The sequence below is a fragment of the Canis aureus genome, chromosome 25 (genome assembly GCF_053574225.1).
Source record: "Canis aureus isolate CA01 chromosome 25, VMU_Caureus_v.1.0, whole genome shotgun sequence".
NCBI lineage: Eukaryota > Metazoa > Chordata > Mammalia > Carnivora > Canidae > Canis > Canis aureus.
The window spans coordinates 1,567,148-1,588,512 of NC_135635.1; the positions used below are offsets into that span (position 1 = coordinate 1,567,148).

The 21,365-nt window shown below is 46.2% G+C and overlaps 1 protein-coding gene and 1 long non-coding RNA gene across 4 annotated transcripts; both read left to right on the plus strand.

Annotated features, from left to right (window-relative positions):
• Positions 1-7,011: 7,011 nt before the first annotated feature.
• On the plus strand, positions 7,012-15,096 carry ATP5MC2 (ATP synthase membrane subunit c locus 2). Of its 3 annotated transcripts, none has more exons than XM_077869806.1 (5): positions 7,012-7,148; positions 10,523-10,592; positions 12,426-12,503; positions 13,055-13,248; positions 14,820-15,096. In XM_077869806.1, exons 1-5 carry the CDS (start codon positions 7,072-7,074, stop codon positions 14,932-14,934), a joined length of 534 nt encoding a protein of 177 aa, XP_077725932.1. In that variant the 5' UTR covers positions 7,012-7,071; the 3' UTR covers positions 14,935-15,096. The 3 variants fall into 3 exon arrangements, with proteins under 3 accessions (XP_077725932.1, XP_077725933.1, XP_077725935.1); XM_077869807.1 differs by lacking the exon at positions 7,012-7,148 and adding an exon at positions 7,161-7,210; XM_077869809.1 differs by lacking the exon at positions 7,012-7,148 and adding an exon at positions 8,066-8,192.
• A 1,664-nt stretch (positions 15,097-16,760) lies between these two features.
• On the plus strand, positions 16,761-20,939 carry LOC144296725 (uncharacterized). The gene is made up of 2 exons (XR_013363714.1): positions 16,761-18,096; positions 18,128-20,939. It is a non-coding gene; the product is annotated as an uncharacterized LOC144296725 (long non-coding RNA).
• The last annotated feature ends 426 nt before the right edge of the window (positions 20,940-21,365 follow it).

Here is a 21,365-nt window from a genome sequence, read left to right on the forward strand (position 1 = left end):
CTGGAGACCCGGGATCGAATCCCACGTCGGGCTCCCGGTGCCTGGAGCCTGCTTCTCCCTCTGCCTGTGTCTCTGCCTCTCTCTCTCTCTCTGTGTGTGACTATCATAAATAAATAAATAAATTTTTAAAAAATCTAAATAAATAATGAAAATAAAATTATAAAATAAAATGCTAGAGTTTCCTCACTCTTCTGTTTAGATGACTCCTTGCTACCTTCTGGATAAAATTCAAATGTCTTAGTGCCTTAGCTTGATTGATGCTCAGGATCCTTCAGGACCCAGCCACTAGAACCAGTCTCACCTCTCTGCACCCTGCTACACTTGCAACTGTTCATTCTGGCCACACTGAATTACTTGGCCTTTGTGGAAGAGACCATGTAACCCCTCATTTCAAAACCATTATATTTACTGCTCCTTCTCCATTGAACATCCTTCTCTTCCCTCCCAATGCAGGTCCTCCATGTGAGTCTTAAATGTTACCACCTCCTGGAAGCCTTCCTTGACTACCAGTTCTCAGGACTGGGATGCATTCCCTCCCTATGTGTTTTCATAGCATCCACTGTCTACCCCTCTTACAATACTACTGCACCAGGTTGAAATTATTTGCCTTTTAATTCTTGGTAGTCCTGGATAGACTATTAACTTTTTAAGGCCAAGGACTCTATATTATTCACTGTTCAGTCATTTATGAAATTTCTGCTGACAGCCTACTATGTACCAGACACTGTTGCAACTGCTGAAGTTATAGCGGTGAATAAGGTCCTGGCCCAGTGGGGCTTATCTCCTAGTGGGGAAAAAATCAATAAAAGAAAAATAAATAAAACAATGGTAAGTGGTAAAAAGAAAAATAAAAGAAGAAAGGAGCCAAAGAAGGGAAGGTAGCAACTATTTAGATGGGGTAGTCAGGAAAGGCTTCTCTGAGAAGGTACTATTTGAAATGAGACCTAAATGAAATGAGGGTGAGTATAATCTGGGAGAAGAATGTTCTGGGCATAGGAAATAGCCAAGATGGTGTGTCTGAGAATCAGCAGGAACAAGCTGAACCCTGGAATTTTTTCTATGAACACTGGAAAAGTAAGGGGGGGTGGTTAAGTTGCATTGTCTAATCTACATTTTAAAAGATCACTTTAGGACACCTAGGTGGCTCAAGGTTGAGCATCTGCCTTGAGCTCAATTTGTGATCCCAGGGTCCTGGGATGGAGTCCTGCGTTGGCCTCCCCCGCAGGGAGCCTGCTTCTCCCTCTGCCAGTGTCTCTGCCTCTCTCTCTGTGTCTCTCATGAATAAATAAATAACATCTTTAAATAAAATAAATAAAAGATCATTTTAGCTACTTACTGTGTGGAGAGTAGACTGTAACAAAAATAGATTGTGGAGTTCGGGGAGAACAGATAGGAAGCTATTGTAGTGATCTAGCAAGAGATGTCAGTGGCTTGGACCCAACTAGATTTTGGAAGTGGTAAGGGGTGAGTAAATGTGGGATATATTTGTATTCTCATGGTCCAGCATGCTGTCTGGCTAGACATTCAATAAATATTTGATGAATGAATTAAGAATGAATTAATCCAACTAAACGAGGACTCTGAGCTGGAACTGAAATCGTCCATCCTTTAAGCCTTTACTAAAATGCCAACCCCTCTACGAACTAGAAGTAGATAGTTGGCACTAACAAAGGATCAGAACTAGGCTATATATATTTGTTAATTTCTAAAAAATCAATAGGGAGGTGATAAATAACCCAATAGGAAAATGGGCAAAGGATATACATGAATAGGCATTTCACAGAAGGAGAAACATGAGTGGCCAATAAATATATGAAAAGATGCTCAGCCTCAGTAATAATCAGGCAAGTATAAATTTAAGCCACCATGAAATACTATTTTATATCCAACAGATTAGCTAAATATCAAAGATGGTGAGGATAGGGGTAGCAACTAAAACTCTTATATACTTTGGTGGACATAAATATTGGAAAACAAACTGACATTATCTAGAAAAGTTCGTATCCTCAACCTAACAATTCCCTTTATGCAGAAATTCTTGCCAACGTATATCCAGAGACATGTACAGAGCTGTATTATTTGTAATGGCAAAAAGCTGGAAACAAGCCTCAGTACTCATCAACAGGGGAATTAATCAAATTGGTGGATTATTATACAATGAATAGGAATAAACTACAGTGATCTACGTCAACATGGGTGAATCTTAGGAAGATAATGTTGAATGAAAAGAGCAAGCAAAGGGAGTCTACAAAGAATATTACATCACTCTTAGCATGGTAAAAAAAAAACGGAAAAAGAGGGGAGATAAAATAAACAATATACGGCAAAAATATGAAAAAAATCCTTTAAATGATCAACATAAAATTCAGAGGCTACTATAAGAGAGAAGCATATGTGGGCCCCCAGTGGCATTGATAATATTTTTCTTTTCTTTTCTTTTCTTTTCTTTTCTTTTCTTTTCTTTTCTTTTCTTTTCTTTTTTTAGGTAAACTCTATTTCCAATGTGGAGCTCAAACTCACAATCCGAAGATCAAAAGTCACATGCTCTACCAACGGAGCCAGCTAGGCACTCCATGGAAAGCAAAGATTTTTGTCCTTTTTTTGCCCACATCTGTGTTTCATGCACCTAGAACAGTGCCTGGCACATAGTAAGATAGCAATAAATATCTGTTGAGTAAATAGTATGTTACTTGCATCCATTCATGATTTAAATATTTCATACTTCTTTAAAAGAAGGAAAAGACCTCTTTAATCGTGGTGTCTTCTTGATCATTCTAGCTGGAATCATACTGCTTCCTCAACTCCTATTACTCAAATAACCTATTAAATCTTGCTGCATATTGTAGCTGTATATGCACAACTCTTCCTTACAGATTATACACTTATGAAGACGAGGGATTATGTTTTCCCCCCTTTTTATTCCCATTTACAATATGAAGCACAATACCTTGCACATAGTAGATGCTCAATAAATGTTGATTGATTACTTAAAGTCACAGGAGACAAGGGCAAACCAGAAAGGACAAAGCCATGCTATTTATATTTAAAGCCAAAAAAGAACTTAATTAGTTGTCTAGTGCTTTCCTACATTTTGCAGCTAAAAAAACTGAAGTCTAGAGAGATGAAATGATTCCCTCAGTCATATAACTAAACAGTAGTATTACAAAATTTAGATTCAGATCTCTAGTTTGTGTCCTCAGCTCTTCACATTATATCACAATGACTTTTGTTTTCTGTGTTGTCTGTGTGTGTTCCTTGGCTTGAGAGCTACCAAATGGCAAGCACCAAATCTATGTTCACACAGATACCTAATCATAGCTTCTAGGTAAATATGTAGGACTTGTACAAATTCATCATACAAATTCAAAGGAATCTGTTTGGCTATCCTGCCATCACTGGTCCCTTCCTTGGAAGCGTAGATGCTAATGACTCTTTCCCTCCCTCCATCTACTGTTTTCTTTCTCCAGGAATAGGCAGGTTTACTGATGGCTCACAGTCCAGCAGCTCTCCCGGGGAGTTGCGTTAGCAGGAGAAGTAGGGAATCTGACAGGCGTACCCACCACGCTTGAAATTAACAGTCACTAAAGGAGGAGTTCAAGACTTAGTGTCCTCCTTGTCCAGGGGCCTGGCTGGCTGAGTCAGAAGAGCATGCAACTCTTGATCCTGGGGTCATGAGTTTGAGCTCCACGTTGGACTTAGAGGCTCACAAAAAATAAATTGAAAAAAGAAATAAGAATAGTTCTTATAGGCAGTGCAATGGTACCACTCCAACTTGTACAAAAGGGCCTGTTGAACACAAAGGATATCCCAGAAGGTTAACACTGGAGAGAACCTTAAAAACCTTAAAAAATTTCCCCCCGATTTTTCCAAATGAGGAAACTGGAGTTTTGAGATATATGGTAACATGTAAAATTATTGGGGGTGTTAGTAGTAATGCTAGGACTAGACCCCCCCCCCAGTCTCCTGCTTCCAAGACAGCTGTTCTTTCCATGCCTTGTGCTGGTTGACATGTGCATCTAGCAAAGCGCATCCTAAAGTAGCCTCATCGTAAGCCATCAGGAGTGAAAAATAAATTATTCAAACCCTTCCACTTCTCTCTGGCAATTTTTTTTTCCTTTGCATTTCTCTATGTCCTATTCTCTCTTTTTATCCTTCTTATGTTTCTCTCTGTGAATCCATCTCTGGGGTTTCAAATGGAACTGTGGCAAGCCTGCATGATTCTTTTGATTTTTTCTTTTGATTTTTTTCTTGTCTAAGCCATTGTTTCCAGTCCAAAGGCAAACATACATAAGCCAATCAGGACTCTTTCTTGGTGACCTTTGCGGAAAAGAACACTCAGAATTTCTGTATGAGAGGTGCTGGACCTCCCTCCTAGCCTATCCAGTCAATTAAAATGAGCCTCTGGCCCCCCTGGGGGCTATTAACCAATCCTAAGAAAGAAAAGATCAATCTCATTTCTCCGTCACCACTGTGCAGGGAGGCTGCTAACCAGTCAGAATGTGCCACTAACAGTCATTAGAAAAACTGGCCAATCAGGCCAACCTTGTTACATGGTCTGGTAGGAAAAGAAAGGGATTGATTGGAAAGGATAGTCTGGCTCCACACCCTTTCCTTCCCGGATTCCAGTTTTCCATCGCTCAAGTGGTGGAAGGCCCCTTTCCCAAGTCCTGGGCTCAGAAGATCCCTAGACCCTTCCCTAACGTTCCCTTTTGTTGTCTTGAAATTCGCCCCGTCCCACGTACCGCAGCCCCTGCCCGCAGCCTCGCCGCCCCCCTACTGATTTAATTTCTGACTTCGGGCCTGGCAACCCTAGGCCTCCCCGGGTCCCCGTCCTCCCCACCCGTCTCTCCATCCACCGACCAAAGGACTTGTTTTGCATGATTGATGAGGGTGAAAAAAGTGCAGTACGTGATCGTTGAGTCTCGGGAGACGACCCTGCAGGGATCTTGCAATCGAGTCTCCCCAGGGAGCAGTGCAGAATCGAACCGCAATGCTTCCGGCTCCAACGATGATAACAACAATACCAAGAACTGGTGTTGGTGTTACTAGCACTTACTGCACTCGTACTGAGCTCCAAGCACCTTGTTATGAGCTCCGGGGCCTGTAACCTGCGCCCTCGCTGGGAGGGGGTGGGGGTGGGGGTGGGGGTGGGGGTGGGGGTGGGGAAGCCCTCTGACGCCCCCCCCCCCGCTGCCAGGCGGACAGGGATTCAGGAGGGTCAGCCGCTCGCCCAAGGTCACGGCAAGTCGGGCGTGAATCCGGAGCCCAGCACCGAGGGGGGGTCAGCACTGCAGCCGGTAGCCCCCAGCGTCCTCGCGGGCCCCTTCTTCCAATCCTGGGGGGGGGGGTGGTCTGAACTGTCGGGCCATCGGCTGCCACGACCCTTGGGTGGCGGCTCCTGAAGCTGCGGGCTCGGGGGTGGGGCGGGGGGTGGGGGTGGGGGTGGGGCGGGGGGCGGGGACCTCCCTGCAGCGCCCCTGGCCGCCGGGTGAATACCTGTTGATGGGTTCCCTACGATCCCAGCTCCCCTCTTCACCTCCCCCCTCCCCCCCGCTCCGAGTCTAGCCCTGGGGCCGGGGGCGGTGTGGGAGTTTCGGGGGAACGGGTGAGAATCCTGCCCGAGCGGGCGGCGTGGACGCGGGGAGGCCCGGCCTCCTCCCGCGCCCGCGCCCGGTGCCTCCCCGCGCCTCCCCCTCCCTCCAGGAGCTCAGGGCCATAAAAATGCAGATGGAGGATCGGTGTGAAATAACGGGCCCATATAAATCCCTCTGCCGCCCGCCTGCAAGATGGATTGGCCGCATTGAAATTCCTCCGCGAGGATAATTAAACTCGGGGCCTCATCCGGGCAAAATTACATTCCTGTAATGGCGTCGCTCGGGGTCCCGGGAAATTGCTCCGCGGGCTTTCAGCGCCGCTTTTTATCGCCGGCCGGGGTGTGCCTGGCTGCGGCTCGCCTCTCCTCCGGGACCGTAAAGCTGCTGCCGTGATTTATCCTCCCCTTCTCCCAAATCCGATTAAATGGAGGAGCTCGGGGCCGGGGCGCCGCGGGGCCGGGAGCCGGGAGGGGGCGGCGGGAAGGACGGGGCCAAGGAGGGGAGGACAAACGGCCCCTCGGAGGGTGGCGGATTTGGCTTTATTTACAGCCGCGGCTCTCTTTTTATTTTTTATTTTTTATGGGGGTTTGGCGAGCTTTCCCCGTCCTTCTCGCGCTGCGTTCAAGCCCGACGCCCGATGGCCGGGCTTGGGGCAGGAGCCGAGGCGCTAGGCCCTGCCGCCCCCCTCCCTCCCGGGGAGACCAGGAGGCCCGGAGCAGGGGTGAGGCCGGGAGCGCCCCCCCCGGGGGGGGGGCAGGGAAGAGCCAAAGGGCGCGAGGGCCGCTCATGTACACGCCCGCAGATGGCGCCCGCCCTGCAGGGACCTCCGATGCCCTGCGGAGGCTGGTGCCCGCCGCTCCTCGACGGTCGCGCAGCGTCCGGGCGCTGGAGTCATGGCCCCCGGGAGCCCCTACCTTCTGGTCCGCGAGGCCCGTTTCCTCTTGGCTCATCACTAGAATAAGAGGGAGAGGGCAATAAAGACCTGCGGCTTTACTCGCCCATTGCACGGGCTTCCCATCCATAAGGTCGGGGCTCCTGGGCCACAGAAGGCAGGAGTCCCGTGACTTCATTTTCCTTCTGCTACATTTTGAGCCCCCGAACCCCAAACTCGATGTCTGTTACTTAGCACTGGATTCTGGTATTTGTGTGTGTGGAGGGGAGGGAGGCTTGGCAACGCGACTGCACATGCTGGGACCGGGGACACGCGTCCGAGACCCCAAACGCTGGGCCGACCAAAACCGCAGGCCACGTTACGGATGGGCTTTCGGGTTTTCGGGTTTTCGGGTTTTCCGGGTCGAGCTGAGCTCTTTTCTGCACGGGGCCCGCTCCGCCTGCAGTTCCCCGTCTCCAACACCAGGTGGAGCGACTGGCCGGGCCCCGACGCACAGCTGGCAGGCGGCGCTGTGGCGCCCGGGCCGACCCCCAACGTCGCGGTCACTCTAGCCCTCGTAGAGCGACTCGTTGGTCCAGGCCGCGCATGCGCCGAGCCTTCCTTTGGCTCTTCCCGCCCACCACCACCCCCGCCCCTCTCGGTCGTCTCCGCTCTGGGAGCAGGTAAGGCCTTGTGTCCTCGCGCCCGCGATGCGCCGCGCACGCGCGCGGGACGCCCACGTCGCGTGAGTCCTGTGCGGGCCTTCCTTGCGCGCTCCCACCCGGGGCCTCCCGCCCGCCCTCGTCCCGCTGCTCCCGCGCCCTCGGGCCGCCCCCGCCGCGTGCCGGTGACCTCCAGCCGCGCGGGGCTGCCGCCATCTTGGGAGCCTCGTGGGGAGGGGGGGGGCGGGAGGAGCGCCGTGGAGCTGGCGACTCGGTCCCCCTGGCCACTCGGCCCTCACGGAGGCGCTTTCCTCACTCTTGCCCACCGGGCGTTGCCACAAACGCCAGGCCCCGCCGGCCTCCGCTTCCCCTTCTCGTCCCTCCGACTCCTGCGCCTCTGCTGCCCCAAGCCGTGGGGGTGGCCGGTGTCTCCTGTTGTAAGCCCACGTGGACGTGGTGGAACGGCAGCCGAAACCCGCTCCCACGCAGGCCGTGGCGCAGGAGGCGGCCGGGGGCTACACCCGCAGCCCTCCCCCGGCGCGGCCGCCAGGACCGGAAGTGGGCTGCCGGCGGGGTTCTGTCTGAGGAGCAGGCCCCGGGGAGGCGCGGGGCCGCGTGGGCCGGTCCTCGCCCGCCGGCTCTCCTGTCAGGGGCCGCTGACGCTCCCCAGACCCCGCTCTCCACACGGAGAGGTTTGAGGGAACGAACGGCTAGTGGTTCAGTCAGCAGCTCCCTAGCGACGTGACTGCTCCTCACCTGGTCCGCAGTGGCGTAGGCTGGCAGGTGCAGGCCCGCCCTGGTTAGGTGGCCAGGGGAGCCGTCTGCACCTCGTGCAGCCTCCTGTAGTGGCACCCTTTGTTGCGGGCTTATTTTATTTTATTTTATTTTATTTTATTTTATTTTTTATTTTTCTATTTATTCGTGAGAGAGGCACAGAGAAGCAGGCTCCATGCAGGGATCCCGACGTGGGACTCGATCTCGGGACCCCCCCCCGTCACGCTCTAGGCCGAAGGCGGTGCTAAACCACTGAGTCACTCAGGGATCCCATGTTGCGGGCTTGTACACGTCAGTACCGCCTTGAACTTGTTAACCTGTTGCTTAATTTACTCCCCCTCCCACCCCCCCCCCCGCAGAAATATGTTTTGCAAATAACTGAGGTTTAATTTGCCTTGGGGGGAAACTGTTTATTTACTTATTTATTACGTTTTTTTTTTTTTTTTTTTAAGATTTTATTTATTCATGAGAGACACACAGGCTCCACGCAGGGAGCCCAATGCAGGACTCCATCCCGGGACTCCCAAGATCACAACCTGAGCTGAGCTGAAGGCAGCGCTAAACCGCTGAGCCACCCGGGCAGCCTACTTATTACATTCTAAGTAAACTCTATGCCCAAGTTGGGTCTTGAACTCACAACCTGGGAGTCATATGTCCTGTTGACAGCCAGCCAGATGTCTAGTCCTTTTTTATTTTATTTTATTTTTTAAGACTTATTTATTTTAGGGAGGAGGGACGGGGGGGGGGGGGGGGGAGGAAGAGAAGTTCAGGCAGACTCCAGCCTGAGTGCAGAGCCCTTTGTGGGGCTCAATCCCAGGACCCTGAGCCAGTGACCTGAACTGAAACCAATAGTGGAGCACTCAGTTACTGAGTCACCCAGATGCCCCTCTCCCTGTCCACGTTTTTTTTTTTTAAAGCTTTAGGGAAATTTTCTGATTTTGACCAAAGAAAACCTTTATAGTCTGCAGCAAAATTGGGTTAGAGTTATATATGAGCACCTGGAGACAGGACAAGAATTGAAGGCATCGATTAATCTGAAAGTGACTGATGCTGGATTCAAGGGTAGCCTTGGAAAATCTTGATTACAACTCATTTAAGGAAGTGTTAGTTAACAGGTTTAAGTAATCCTTGAGTATTTCATATTAGGAAGCATTAACTTTTTTTTGATATTTTATTTATTGAGAGAGAGCACAGAGGTAAAGGGAGAAGCAGACTCCCCACTGAGCAGGGAACCCGATGCAGGGCTCTATTCCAGGACCCTGTGATCATGATCTGAGTCAAAGGCTCTCGGGTGCCCCTAGGAAGCATTTTAAGTGTGAGAAGATTCCTGGCTCTATGAGTACGATCATTAGGAGACTGGTTTAAAGACCATGCTCTCAGGATGCCTGGGGGGCTCAGTGGTTGAGCATCTGCCTTTGGCTCAGGGCATGATCCCGGAGTCCTGGGTCAAGTCCTGCATTGGGCTCCCTGCAGGGAGCCTGCTTCTCCCTCTCCCTGTCTCTGTATCTCTCATGAATAAATAAGTAAAATCTTTAAAAAAAAAAAAAAAAAGTGCTATCAGTGTACCTAAGGATCACTTGAGAAGCTTGTTTGAAGTATAGGATATGGGATCCCTGGGTGGCGCAGCGGTTTGGCGCCTGCCTTTGGCCCAGGGCACGATCCTGGAGACCCCGGATCGAATCCCACATCGGGCTCCCGGTGCATGGAGCCTGCTTATGTCTCTGCCTCTCTCTCTCTGTGACTATCATAAATAAATAAAAATTAAAAAAAAAGAAAAAAGAGGTATAGGATACTTGGGCCTTATACCCAGAGATCTTGACCAAGAACGTCTAAAGTGGGACCCAAATATGCAAAATTTTTTGAATACACATTTTGAATACACTGTCCCTTTCCTCAGGTAAGTAGTTCAGGTGGATGTCTCACTTGGAGCAATCATTTTTGTAGGTCTTTAACTCAACAAGCGTCTCAAATATTTCTACCAACTTAGGGCACCTACAGGTATTAGCATTGTTTTAGATCTTGAACGTACAAAATTGAATGCTTCTTAGTGTGAATGTGAAAATGAATACTTTAACAGTCATAGTTAGACTAATGGGCGGATTCCTCATTGATCTGCCCCTGTTAATTAAGGTAGGAAAATGAAGTGTTTGAGGAATCCAGTAAGTTTTAGGTAATTCAGTAAAAGATTGTTGGAGATCCTTCCAGGGTCTTGGCCTTCAACAAATATGTCCCAAGAGTCTTTAAAGGGCAGCTGTTTCAGTCCCAGACAATGAAATCTTGAGAAGAGTTCCTTTTGAATAGAGACTGAAGAAAATTTAGAGGACACAGGAACTTCCTCTGACAACACCAACTCCTGAGCTATGGAACTGAGTGACAGGTCTTAAAGTTGAGACCAGGTGGCTACTTGTTCAGACAGGGGGAGTCACTTGATGACAAGGAAATCTTGAAAGGCAGCTGTGGAGGGAGTCTTGACTTGGTTTTAATTCCATCTCTGCTGATGACTTGAGGTCATTCACTCTGCTCTCAGGGCCATTTAACTTTTCCAGAGCACCTTTTCTGCTAATAAGGATGTCCTTTGGTGAACAAGGACAATGTTTACAATGCTGCTTCTGTAATTCCAGCTCTCCTGCTACAGCCCCTCATCCCCTGAAAATGTACGCCTGTGCAAAGTTCGTCTCCACCCCCTTCTTGGTGAGTACCTGCCTTTTTTGGAAGAATTTTTCAGGAGGGCCATCTCATCTCTCCTTGCCATAGGACTGTCTTCACAGCTGAGCTGGTGGAAGGTCCTTTGCTGTGTTAGCCTGACAGCAGAGAGTGAATGCTTACCAGATACTCCCTGTCTCAGATCCCTTGGAAGCTGTTGGTTCTTTTCATCCAACCATATTAGAAGAAGAGTGTAAAGGAGAATCTAGACTAAGATCAGGTTATTTGTATCCTGACTCTCTGTTCTATAAACTAGAACCCATCTAGAAATGGTAAACATGAAGTAGATAGCCTAACTTGAACTGAGTATACACTGTGTACAGGATCTTGCCCTGAGTGTTCGAGAGCCATAGCCCAGAGTTCCCTCTGGGAGGTTAAATTGGGGTGGTTGAAACACCTGTAAATACACATTGGAAAAATATTTGATTCAGAAGCAGCAGCATGGAAAAAAGATTTTTTTTTCTAAGATGTATTATTTATTTTAGAGGGAGGAAGAGAGAGTTACAAGTGGGAGGGGCAAAGGAAAAGGGAGAGAGAATCTCAGCTCTGAGTGTGGAGCCTGATGCAGGGCTCGATCTCACAATCCTGACATCATGACCTGAGCTAAAACTGAGTCGGGCATATAACTTACTGTGCCACCCAGGTGCCCCAGAAATTACAGATTATTTGTTGATGGAGATAACTGATTCATACATCCGTGAGTGGAAAAGGGTGGTGCTATTCCCGGATACCGTTGGTGGAATACTTATTATGCCTGCCACTGAGTGTACCATTTTGTGTATATAATTTCATTCACTTCTCACATCAACCCTGGATTATTGTATGCCAATTTAATAGATGAGAAAGCAGGTTTAGAAAGATTTAAGTGACTTGTCCTGAGATTACACAGCTGAAATAGAGCTAAGATTAGAATCTAGATCTATCTTGGGCAGCCCTGGTGGCTCAGCGGTTTAGCGCCGCCTTCAGCCCAGGGCCTGATCCTAGAGACCTGGGATTGAGTCCCACGTTGGGCTCCCTGCATGGTGCCTGCTTCTCCCTCTACCTGTGTCTCTGCCTCCCCCCCCCCCACCCCATATATATCATTAATAAATAAGTTTAAAAATCTTTAAAAAAAAATTCTAGATGTATCTGACTAGAACCCTGGCTGGTAACCACTATGTTGTCTGCTTTTGCTGGGGGTTAGAAAAGGCTACAGGATGGAGTGGATTTTGAGCATGGATCATTTTGCATGTTTTCCTGAAGGATGTGTTTAGGAAAAGATGCTCCTCCAATCATTGGCTTTCCTCTTACAGGCTGGCCATTACCAATATATCTCTCTTACTAAGTGAAGCAATTGCTTCTGAGGCTTGGTTTTCTTCCCATTCTCAAGGCCTGTGAAAGGATATAGTGAGAGGGTAATACTTTGTGGCCTGAAAGGAAGTAGATTTCTTCCCTTAAACCAAAGGAGAAGCCTGGAAAGTAAGAGAACTAGTGTAGTTCTTGAATCTAAAATTTGCTAAAGTAAAAGAATGATCCAAGATTTTTTTTTTTTAAGATTTTATTTATTTATTCATGAAAGAGACACAGAGAGGCAGAGACAGAGGTAGAGGGAGAAGCAGGCTCCATTCAGGGAGCCTGAAGTGGGACTCGATCCTGAGTCACCAGGATCAGGCCATGGGCTGAAGGTGGCGCTAAACCACTGAGCCACCCGGGCTGCCCTGATCCAAGATTCTGATTTAAGTTCAAGAGAACGAATGGGGCATCCATGTGACAACTTGGGATGGTTCTAAAACTCCTCCACTGCCTTTCTTGACCCTCTTGCCTTTGTGTCATTCCCCTTAGGTCCGGAGCACCTCTCAGCTGTTGAGCCGATCACTGTCTGCAGTGGTGCTAAAACCACCAGAGACACTGACAGATAAGGTACCTTATGAGGTGGAATTGGGCCTGTGGTTTGGGGGTGAAGGGTGAAGAGGGCTGCCTGGCAGCACCAGTAGGGGGAGTGCTGAGGACAGTCATCACAGACAAAAGTTAGTGAAGAATCAAGGCCATTGGTTTAGGTGAAGATAGGAGGACGGCCCATACTACATATGATCTAGTGTTCCAACATTTGCCACTGGCAGCACATGCCCGTGTGTGCTGCTGATAACTACCATTACCTGACCTAGTTTACTGACTTTGGCTGGTGGTATTTGGTCCCATGCAGATAGATGATGATTTCAGGGCACCAACAACTGGCAAGGGCTTCAGTCTTAAACTTCTAGACCATACCTGAATCTTGAAGGTATTTGATACCCACCTTGTATCAAAAAGTTCTTGGCAACATTTTATGGGATTTTCCAGGGAGTTAAAAGTTTTTCTGTTTGGGGGAAAAGGCATGGAATGTGATAACACAGAAGGCTTAAATGGTACAAAAATTACCGAAGCAAAAAGAGATTTTTAAAAATCTTTACCTTCTACCTGTGTCTTCACAGAGCCTCAGCAGCTTGACAGCCCCACATCCCCTGACCTCACTTATTCCTAGCCGCAGCTTCCAAACCAGCGCCATTTCAAGGGACATTGACACGGCAGCCAAGTTCATTGGGGCTGGGGCTGCCACTGTAGGGGTGGCTGGCTCTGGGGCTGGAATTGGGACTGTGTTTGGGAGCCTCATCATTGGTTATGCCAGGTAAGATGGGCCCTCCATTGGCTCTCAGATATATTTCCAAAGATCTAGGCAGAAATATCTAGGGATCTTGAGCTCTACACTATCTTATACAGTAGCCACATGTGGTTATTTGAATTTAAATTTTAATTAAGTAGGGGCTTCTGGCTGGCTCAGTCAGTAGAGCATGTGACTCTCAGGTTCATGAGTTCCAGTGCCACGTTGGGTGTAGAGATTACTTAAAAATAAATAAATTTTTAATTAACTAAAAGTACATAAAGTTTAAATTTTGTGTGCTTAGAATATGGTTAGGTAGTCACATGTGACTAGTGGCTACCATATTGGAAAATTCCTTTGAAAAGCTTTGGAAAGTCAGCAAAACAAGGTGGGAGGGCCATATCTGGGCCACCACTTGGTTTTCGTACAGCTGAGCTAAGAATGGGTTTTACATCTTTAAAGTGTCATGAAAATGGGGGTGGGGTGGGGGGGGGCAACAGACTGTGTGTGACCCACAACAGCTACAATATTTACTGTCTGGCTCTTTACAGAGAAAGTTTGCTGCCACTGGTCTAGAGCCTCAAGTCAGCATAGTGGTTTTGTTGCTGCTTTTCCCCATCCCTGGGAATTCCCCATCACTCCTGGGAAAACTGCCTTTGCAGCCAACCCCACAGCTTCCTGACACTTGGGACTATTTGGTCTCCACCAGCTCTGGGCAACTCACTGTTAGAACTAAATTAATCCTCTTGAGACCTGCTAGTTCTCTTAATGCCTTTGAGGAAATAGGTTTATTTGTTAGGATTTATATGAAACTAGCCTGCCTGCTTCTGTGTCCACAGTTCTGTTAGAAGCTGGTGTTCTTTGCCTTATCCATCAAGGCTTCCAGAGGGGACAGACTAAGGGAAATAGAATGATACATTGACTTCCAAAGTTGGGAGTCTTTTATCCCATTTTGTTTCTAAACCCCACAGACCATTTGTAGCTTCTTAAAGCCCAAAATCTTTGACTATTTTGAAATGAAAGAAAATAGTCTGTCCCTCTAATTCCCTTGTTCTCTAGAATGGGTTTTTTCTGGTTGTATTCCATAAAGCCCTAGGGTTTTGAAATATGCCCAGAGACCATCTTAAAGAATGAAGGGGAGACCAGTCAAACAAGCCTTTAAAATCCCGCACTTTTTTACCATTGTAGTTTGATTTTTATACATTTTGTATTTTGAGGTTCTGCTACTTAAAGTTTCAAAACACTACTCTGATAGACTCTGCCACTCTGGATACCTCTTCCATTATGGTTGGGCCCTGGATAGTTAAATGTCCAGGCCCAGAGGTCTTAAGTTATGATACGGGTAATCCACTAGAGAAGGTAATGTTTGTACTTGGGCCATGTTACAGAATTTTGTATTTTCCACTCCCATCATTCAGTCTGTAAGCCCTTGATGTATCAGGCAAGAATTGGGGGCATGATGGTGTCACTCTGAGAGACTCATTACATAAGATGAGCTTGAGGAGATGGAGATGAGTTTTCCCTGAGCCTGCCTTTGATGTTTGTCTTTTTCTTTGTGTGGACTAGAAATTCAGTCTTTTCTCCTCCCCTTCTCCCAGGAATCCCTCTCTGAAGCAACAGCTCTTCTCCTACGCCATTCTGGGCTTTGCCCTCTCGGAGGCCATGGGGCTTTTTTGCCTGATGGTGGCCTTTCTCATCCTCTTCGCCATGTGAAGGAGTCGTCTCCACCTCCCATAGGTCTTTCTCCCATGTCTTGTCTGCCCTGTATGCCCTGTATGTTCCTTTTCCTATACCTCCCCAGGCAGCCTGGGGAAAGTGGTTGGCTCAGGGTTTGACAGAGGAAAGACAAATAAATACTGTATTAATAAGATCTTTCTTGTGTCTCCTGTGTATATTTGTTCTCCGCAGTTGGCTGAGTGCCTTGGTGAGAGTATAAGGCCTGGTGGGTGGTGACAATTCTAAACTCTGCATGAGTCTGGGCTCACTTGTTCTTCATTCTGTGTCAGGAAGGCTTTATTCAGATTAGCAGTCCTTTTTAATAATTTTCACCTGGGATGGCCTGTTATCTTGGAGGATTGGGTCAGTGGAAACAAACAAGGCTGGCTTAAAATTACGACGAATGGGCTGTTTCCACTGCTACTATCCTGGCTCAGGCCCTCATTGCCACCCACTTGGTCTATTGCAATAACCTTTTAACTGGCTTCCTGCCTCCAGTCTCTTCCCTCTAGCAGTTACTTTTATCCACCACTCCCAGATTAATCCTTAAGTATGAGACTAGTTGTGTCATTTACCAATTCAAAAACAGTCTGACCTCAGCCTTCTCAGCTTTATCTCTTATTCCCATACACTCTACCCAAACTGGTATTTTCATTTTCAAATACTTTCCCTCTTTCTTGTCCTTATCTTCAGGCCTTGCCCTTTGGCCATCTTTGCCTTCTTTTCCTGAATCTTACTCACTTTCCTCTTAGTTAAACTCCCTGTTATCTTTAAAGACTTAGTTTAAAATGCTGCCTCTTGATTATGAAGCTTTCATCTGGTTTCCATCTACCATCAATCAAATGAGCATTAACTGAAAAAAAGGACTCTAGAGCATTTTGTATCCTTTCTAATGCTTCTGGTCTATGATAAATTGTAGATTTATATGTGTGTGTGTCTTTTATCTTCCAAGTTAGTCTCGGTTCCTTGAAGGGACTATGTCATATTCATTTTTATATTCCTAGAAGTATCTAGGATGATGCATCTCAAAAATATCTTTGTCGAATTTTTTATTTAATCATCTAAACCACGCACCTTACTTTACAAATGAGGAAACGAAGAGTTTGAAAAGTTAAAGGGTTCTCTTAGGATCATTCACTAGTAGAAGCGGAGCTAGAATAAGGATCATGTCTTAGAGCCATACCATACTGTCGGTCTTGGGACCCCCAAGCCCAGTGTTGCCAAAGACTTATTTTCCCAAGCAAGAGGGAAAGAATAAGCAAAGATAAGCCTTTTCCCTTAAAAATTCCTGAAAAGGAACATTGGACAGTGGAGTTAATATGAAAGTGAAGAATTGTTTTCTAAAGGCTAGATATACTTTATTATTTTTAAGATTTTATTTATTGGGATCCCTGGATGGCACAGCGGTTTGGCGCCTGCCTTTGGCCCAGGGCGCGATCCTGGAGACCCGGGATCAAATCCCATGTTGGGCTCCCGGTGCATGGAGCCTGCTTCTCCCTCTGCCTGTGTCTCTGCCTCTCTCTCTCTCTCTGTGTGACTATCATTTAAAAAAAAAAAAAATTAAGATTTTATTTATTTATTAGAGCATGAGCAGGGAGAGGGGTAGAGGGAGGAGCAGACCCCACCCTTGGCAGGGAGTCCAACACAGGGCTCAGTCCCAGGACCCCAGGATTAGGACCTGCATTGAAGGCATACCCTTAATCGACTGAGCCACCCAGGCCCCCCCGGCTAGATACATTGTATTTGTTTGTTTGTTTATTTTTGGTAGTATTTTGTTTTGTCTTTTAAAGATTTTATTTATTTGACAGCATAAGCCAGAGGAGCAGGCTCCCCCCACAGAGCAGGGAGCTGGATGCAGGGCTTGATCCCAGGACCCTGGGATCATGACCTGAGCCAAAGGCGCTACTTAACCAACTGAGCCACCCAAGTGCCCCCAATTAGATACACTTTAAATAAGCCTTATCCTAAGTATGTTTAAAGTCCTTTCCTGATAATGTGAATGACCACAACAGTTTTTCTTTTGCGTTAATTGATGACTATGAAGTTAAAGCCCAGTGCAGAGACTTAACCCCAGAGTAAACTGATTCTTAGGAAGCAGGTCACCCAAAATCATTCACCCTTGTCCCTTTGCTATTGTAATCAAGGGTTGAGAGGGATCCTATCCATAGCTTGCTTCCAGATTGCTGTACCATCCCCAACTAAAATGCATTCTGGGCCTTGGGGCTCCCAAGTGGGGCCTTCACAAGAATAGCTCCTCCAACCCAGATTGAGTGGAAGTTATTCTATATATTTTGAGATACGGAATAGATCTCTATTACAGTATCTTGAATTTGTATCTGTGTTTTGGCCCCTGCTGCCCATCCCCTCTCTGAGTCACCAGGTATTTGTTTTGCTTCTTTCCTTGGACCTTTCTTTGGGAGTGATTCTAGCTAACCCTTTATCAACTTAGGTGCTTGGGGAGAGCACAGCTTAGTGGCCCACGTGTTTTTGTGCTCTCTGAGGTGAATGATGAGATGGTGCTGCAAGAAGCTTGGAAGCAAATTTCTTTGGGAGGAATCAAGGCAACCTCTTAGTTTCAAGCCCCAGGAGATAGTTAATGGCAACCCAAGTTGCTAACAACTTGGGAAGAAGAGTGCTATGTTTTAGTAGAGATGGTCCAAGAGCAAATTTTATGAAGATCTTTCCAACTTTGATTACATTATGTAATGAAAGCTTTCTACTTGTCCTTGTAGTCAGATTTTTTTTTCTTTACTTTTTTTTTAGTGTAGTTGACCACAATGTTACATTAATTTCAGGAGATTTTTTTTTTTTAAGATTTATTTATTTATTTATTTATGATAGACACAGAGATAGAGGCAGAGACACAGGAGGAGGGAGAAGCAGGCTCCATGCCAGGAGCCCGACGTGGGACTCGATCCCGGGACTCCAGGATCACGCCCCGGGCCAAATGCAGGCGCTAAACCGCTGAGCCACCCAGGGATCCCCTTCAGGAGATGTTCTAATCTCTCTTCTACCACTGGCACTGTGATGCTGGGCACATCACTAACCAGTAATTTTCTAGGACCTCAGTTTGTCCTCATCTATTAAATAAGGATAATAATGTTCATCCAGGAATTACATGCATACACACAGAGGTACCTTGAGTATTTGAAGAGGAAGGTGCCAAAAAAAAAAAAAAATGAAGAGGAAGGTGCCATCAATGTTCAATATATATTGGTTATAATTTGCTTTCTCATTCTCCATGTTGCTCAGGGCATATTATAGGCATTTGTAGATAGCTTCTCCCTCTTTTATGGTTGGCATAGAAAAGGGAACTGACCATCCAAAAAATGTAGAAATTCTAGCTATAAACAGAGCCATCTGAGAGAGCACCAGGGATGCTGAACATAGGCTTGCTTCCCTCTTATTCCTCAGTTTTTTCAAGTCACTTGTGTTTCTTCAGAACCAGGGGAGGAGTGCCATTCTAATTAGAGGAAAATGATGTCCTTTGGAAATAATCTAAATACTAAACAGCAGTAATGAGTAACCCTGTTCCAGCCTCCCTTTCAGGATGGATTTATTAGTTTGAGGCTTTCTCAGGTCATCAGGATGAGAAATACATTCAGGAACAGCATTGATGTTTTAGCTTAGGTTGGTGTCCAGGAACTTAGAGGCTGCTCTGTGTCTTCCATCCTTTCAAGAGAAATGAGATGAAGGAATATTCTAATTGAATTCTGAATAGAAAAAAGAAGTGGAATAGCATCACACTGGTAAGTAGAGAATATTGTCCTATGCGTTTTGGACAATGAAACTTCATCTTTATTGAGTTGTATCTAAAATTATCGTGCATTTTCCAACATGTATTCCTAGGATACACTTTTGGACAGCTTGGTGTTTTCATTATTTGATGAGGAAAAATTAAAATACAAGAAGATATTTTTAGTCCCCAGGCATTCCTTAAAATGTTTTTATTTTATCTCAAGGCACCTTGTTAGTACATTGTGATCAAGCTAGCAACCTTAGAAATGGCAGAAGACGTGATGGATAGAATACGATGGATGAGGTCAGGCCTCTTTCAAATGCTTGGCTTCTCTTATTAGTGTAAATGGTTGGTTAGAGAATTTGTTCCTGCTTTTTCCTCCCCTCACCCCATAAGAGATCATTTCCTTTCATCTTTTGAGTAAGTGCCATGGTAGGCAGAAATTTTTAAATGACTCCCCTAAATACGTCCTACTCTAATCCCCAGAGCCTGTGGAAATGATGGGATGTGGTGGGTGTGGTTTTGTTAGATTACATGGCATAGTTGACTAACAGGGAGATTATCTGTGTGGGCCTGAGCTAATCACATGAACTCTTAAAAGCAAAGAGCCTTCTTAGGCTGATGACAGAGAAATGAGAGATTTGAAAGAAGGATTTGGGGGCACCTGGGTGGCTCAGTCCATTGAGTGTCTTAACCATTGACTGAGGTCATGATCCCAAAGTCCTGAGATCGATCCCCTCATCAGGCTCTCCGCTCAGCAGGGAGTCTGCTTCTCTATGTATGTGCACACTCTCTCTCAGATAAATAAATTTTAAAAGATAAAAAGGGGGGGGGGGTTGCCCGGGTGGCCCAGTGGTTGAGCATCTGCCTTTGGCTCAGGTCGTGATCTCGGGGTCCTGCTTCTCCCTCTGCCTATGTCTCTGCTCCTCAATCTGTGTCTTTCGTGAATAAATAAATAAAATTTTTTAAAAAGAAAAGAAAAAAATAGCATATGCTTTTAAAAAAGAAGAAAGAAAGAAAAAGGATTCAATGTGCCATGGCTGGCTTTGAATGCAAGGACTGAAAAGTGCTGAAATTGACCTCCTAACTGGCAACCAGCAAGGAAATGGGGACCACAGTCTAAAACTGCTAGGACCTGAGTTCTGCCAATAGCTTGAGTGAGCTTGGAAGTGGATTCTTCCTCAGAACCCCTAGATAAGATTCCAGTCCATGGGGTACACAGGTGGTTCAGTTGGTTAAGCTTCTGACCCTTGATCTCAGCTCAGGTCTTAATCTCAGGGTCATGAGTTCAAGCCCCACATTGGGCTCCATGCTGGACGTAGCGCCTACATAAGAGAAAAAAGAAAAAGGATTCCAGCCCAGTCAACACCTTCCTTGCCTTTGGCTTTGTGAAACCCTAAGCAGAAAACACAATTAAGCCTTCCTAGATTTATGATATACACAACAGTAAGGTGATGAATGGATGTTGTTTTAAACCACTAAGTTTGTGGGGGTGTCTGGGTGGCTCGGTTGATTAAGTGGCTGCCTTTGAGTCAGGTGATGATCCCAGGGTCCTGAGATTGAGGCCCACATCAGGCTCAAAGTCATGATTCCAGGGTCCTGGGATTGAGCTCCACATCAGGCTCCATGTTCAATGCACAGCCTGTTTCTCCCTCTCCACTGCTTGTGGTCTTTCATGCTACTCTCTCTTTCTCTCTCTCAAATAAATAAAATCTTAAAAAAAAAAAAAAGCACCACTAAGTTTGTAATAATTTGTTATGTAGTGATAGAAAGCTTATATAAGTGCAACTTTTCAACCTACAAAAAGAGTAACATTTCATCTGAACCTTACACTGAAAGGAAACCAAAAGTTGACTTACCGACTCTCTGCCTCTTCATTGAATCTAATCTTTAGCTGAGAAAGGCTAAAGAAGGAAAGACCTTTTTTTTTTTTTTTTTAAGATTTTATTTATTTATTCATGACAGGGAGGCAGAGGGAGAAGGAGGCTCCATGCAGGAGCCCGATGTGAGACCCGATCGCAGTACCCCAGGATCATGACCCAAGCCAAAGGCAGACCAACCACTGAGCCACCCAGATGTCCCAGGAAAGACCTTTAAACGAAAACTGTATACCATGAACTTTTACTATAGCCATTTCATTTGTATGAAGTAGATATCTTTTCTTGATTTAACAGGTGAGAAAACTAAGACTCAGATTCATGAGTGATGACTTGGTCCTTGAGGTGATTTAGGTAGGAAATGATTAAAACTAAATAGAAACCCATGACCAAAGCTGCTTATGTTTTATTACCCCACAAGATATAGGGGCCACGATAACATTGGTGGCGAGGAAAGGACAAACCTAGATAGTTTTTTAGATTTCCCAGTGAAGGTAATTGATCTGTTTTTCTTAAAATTACCATCCCATTGTTAACTTGAAGATAGGTAGCATTTTGCCTTCCCCCTGGGTTCATTTTATCCCACTGCCTGTTTCCTGGGTTTCTGGGCAGGCTCAGTTGAGTTGGCTCAGCTCTGCCCTCAACAAGGATATTTTTAACCTTTGTGGATTAGAGCCTTCCAGGAATTATGTAAATGCTTTTACAGAAACCACCTCTGCAGATCTTGTGGAACAGGGAGGGTTATGTATATGTAGGGGTGGTATCTAAGACCAGACAGACTTGCATCTCCTTTGTACCCCTAAGACCTTTCC

Bases quoted from the DNA above. Each gene is read 5' to 3' on its own strand.
- ATP5MC2 (XM_077869806.1), top strand. From the start codon at position 7,072: ATGCGCCGAGCCTTCCTTTGGCTCTTCCCGCCCACCACCACCCCCGCC. The intron at 10,593-12,425 runs GTGAGTACCTGC...CATTCCCCTTAG, and splicing joins TCGTCTCCACCCCCTTCTTG to GTCCGGAGCACCTCTCAGCT. The intron at 13,249-14,819 runs GTAAGATGGGCC...CCCTTCTCCCAG, and splicing joins CTCATCATTGGTTATGCCAG to GAATCCCTCTCTGAAGCAAC.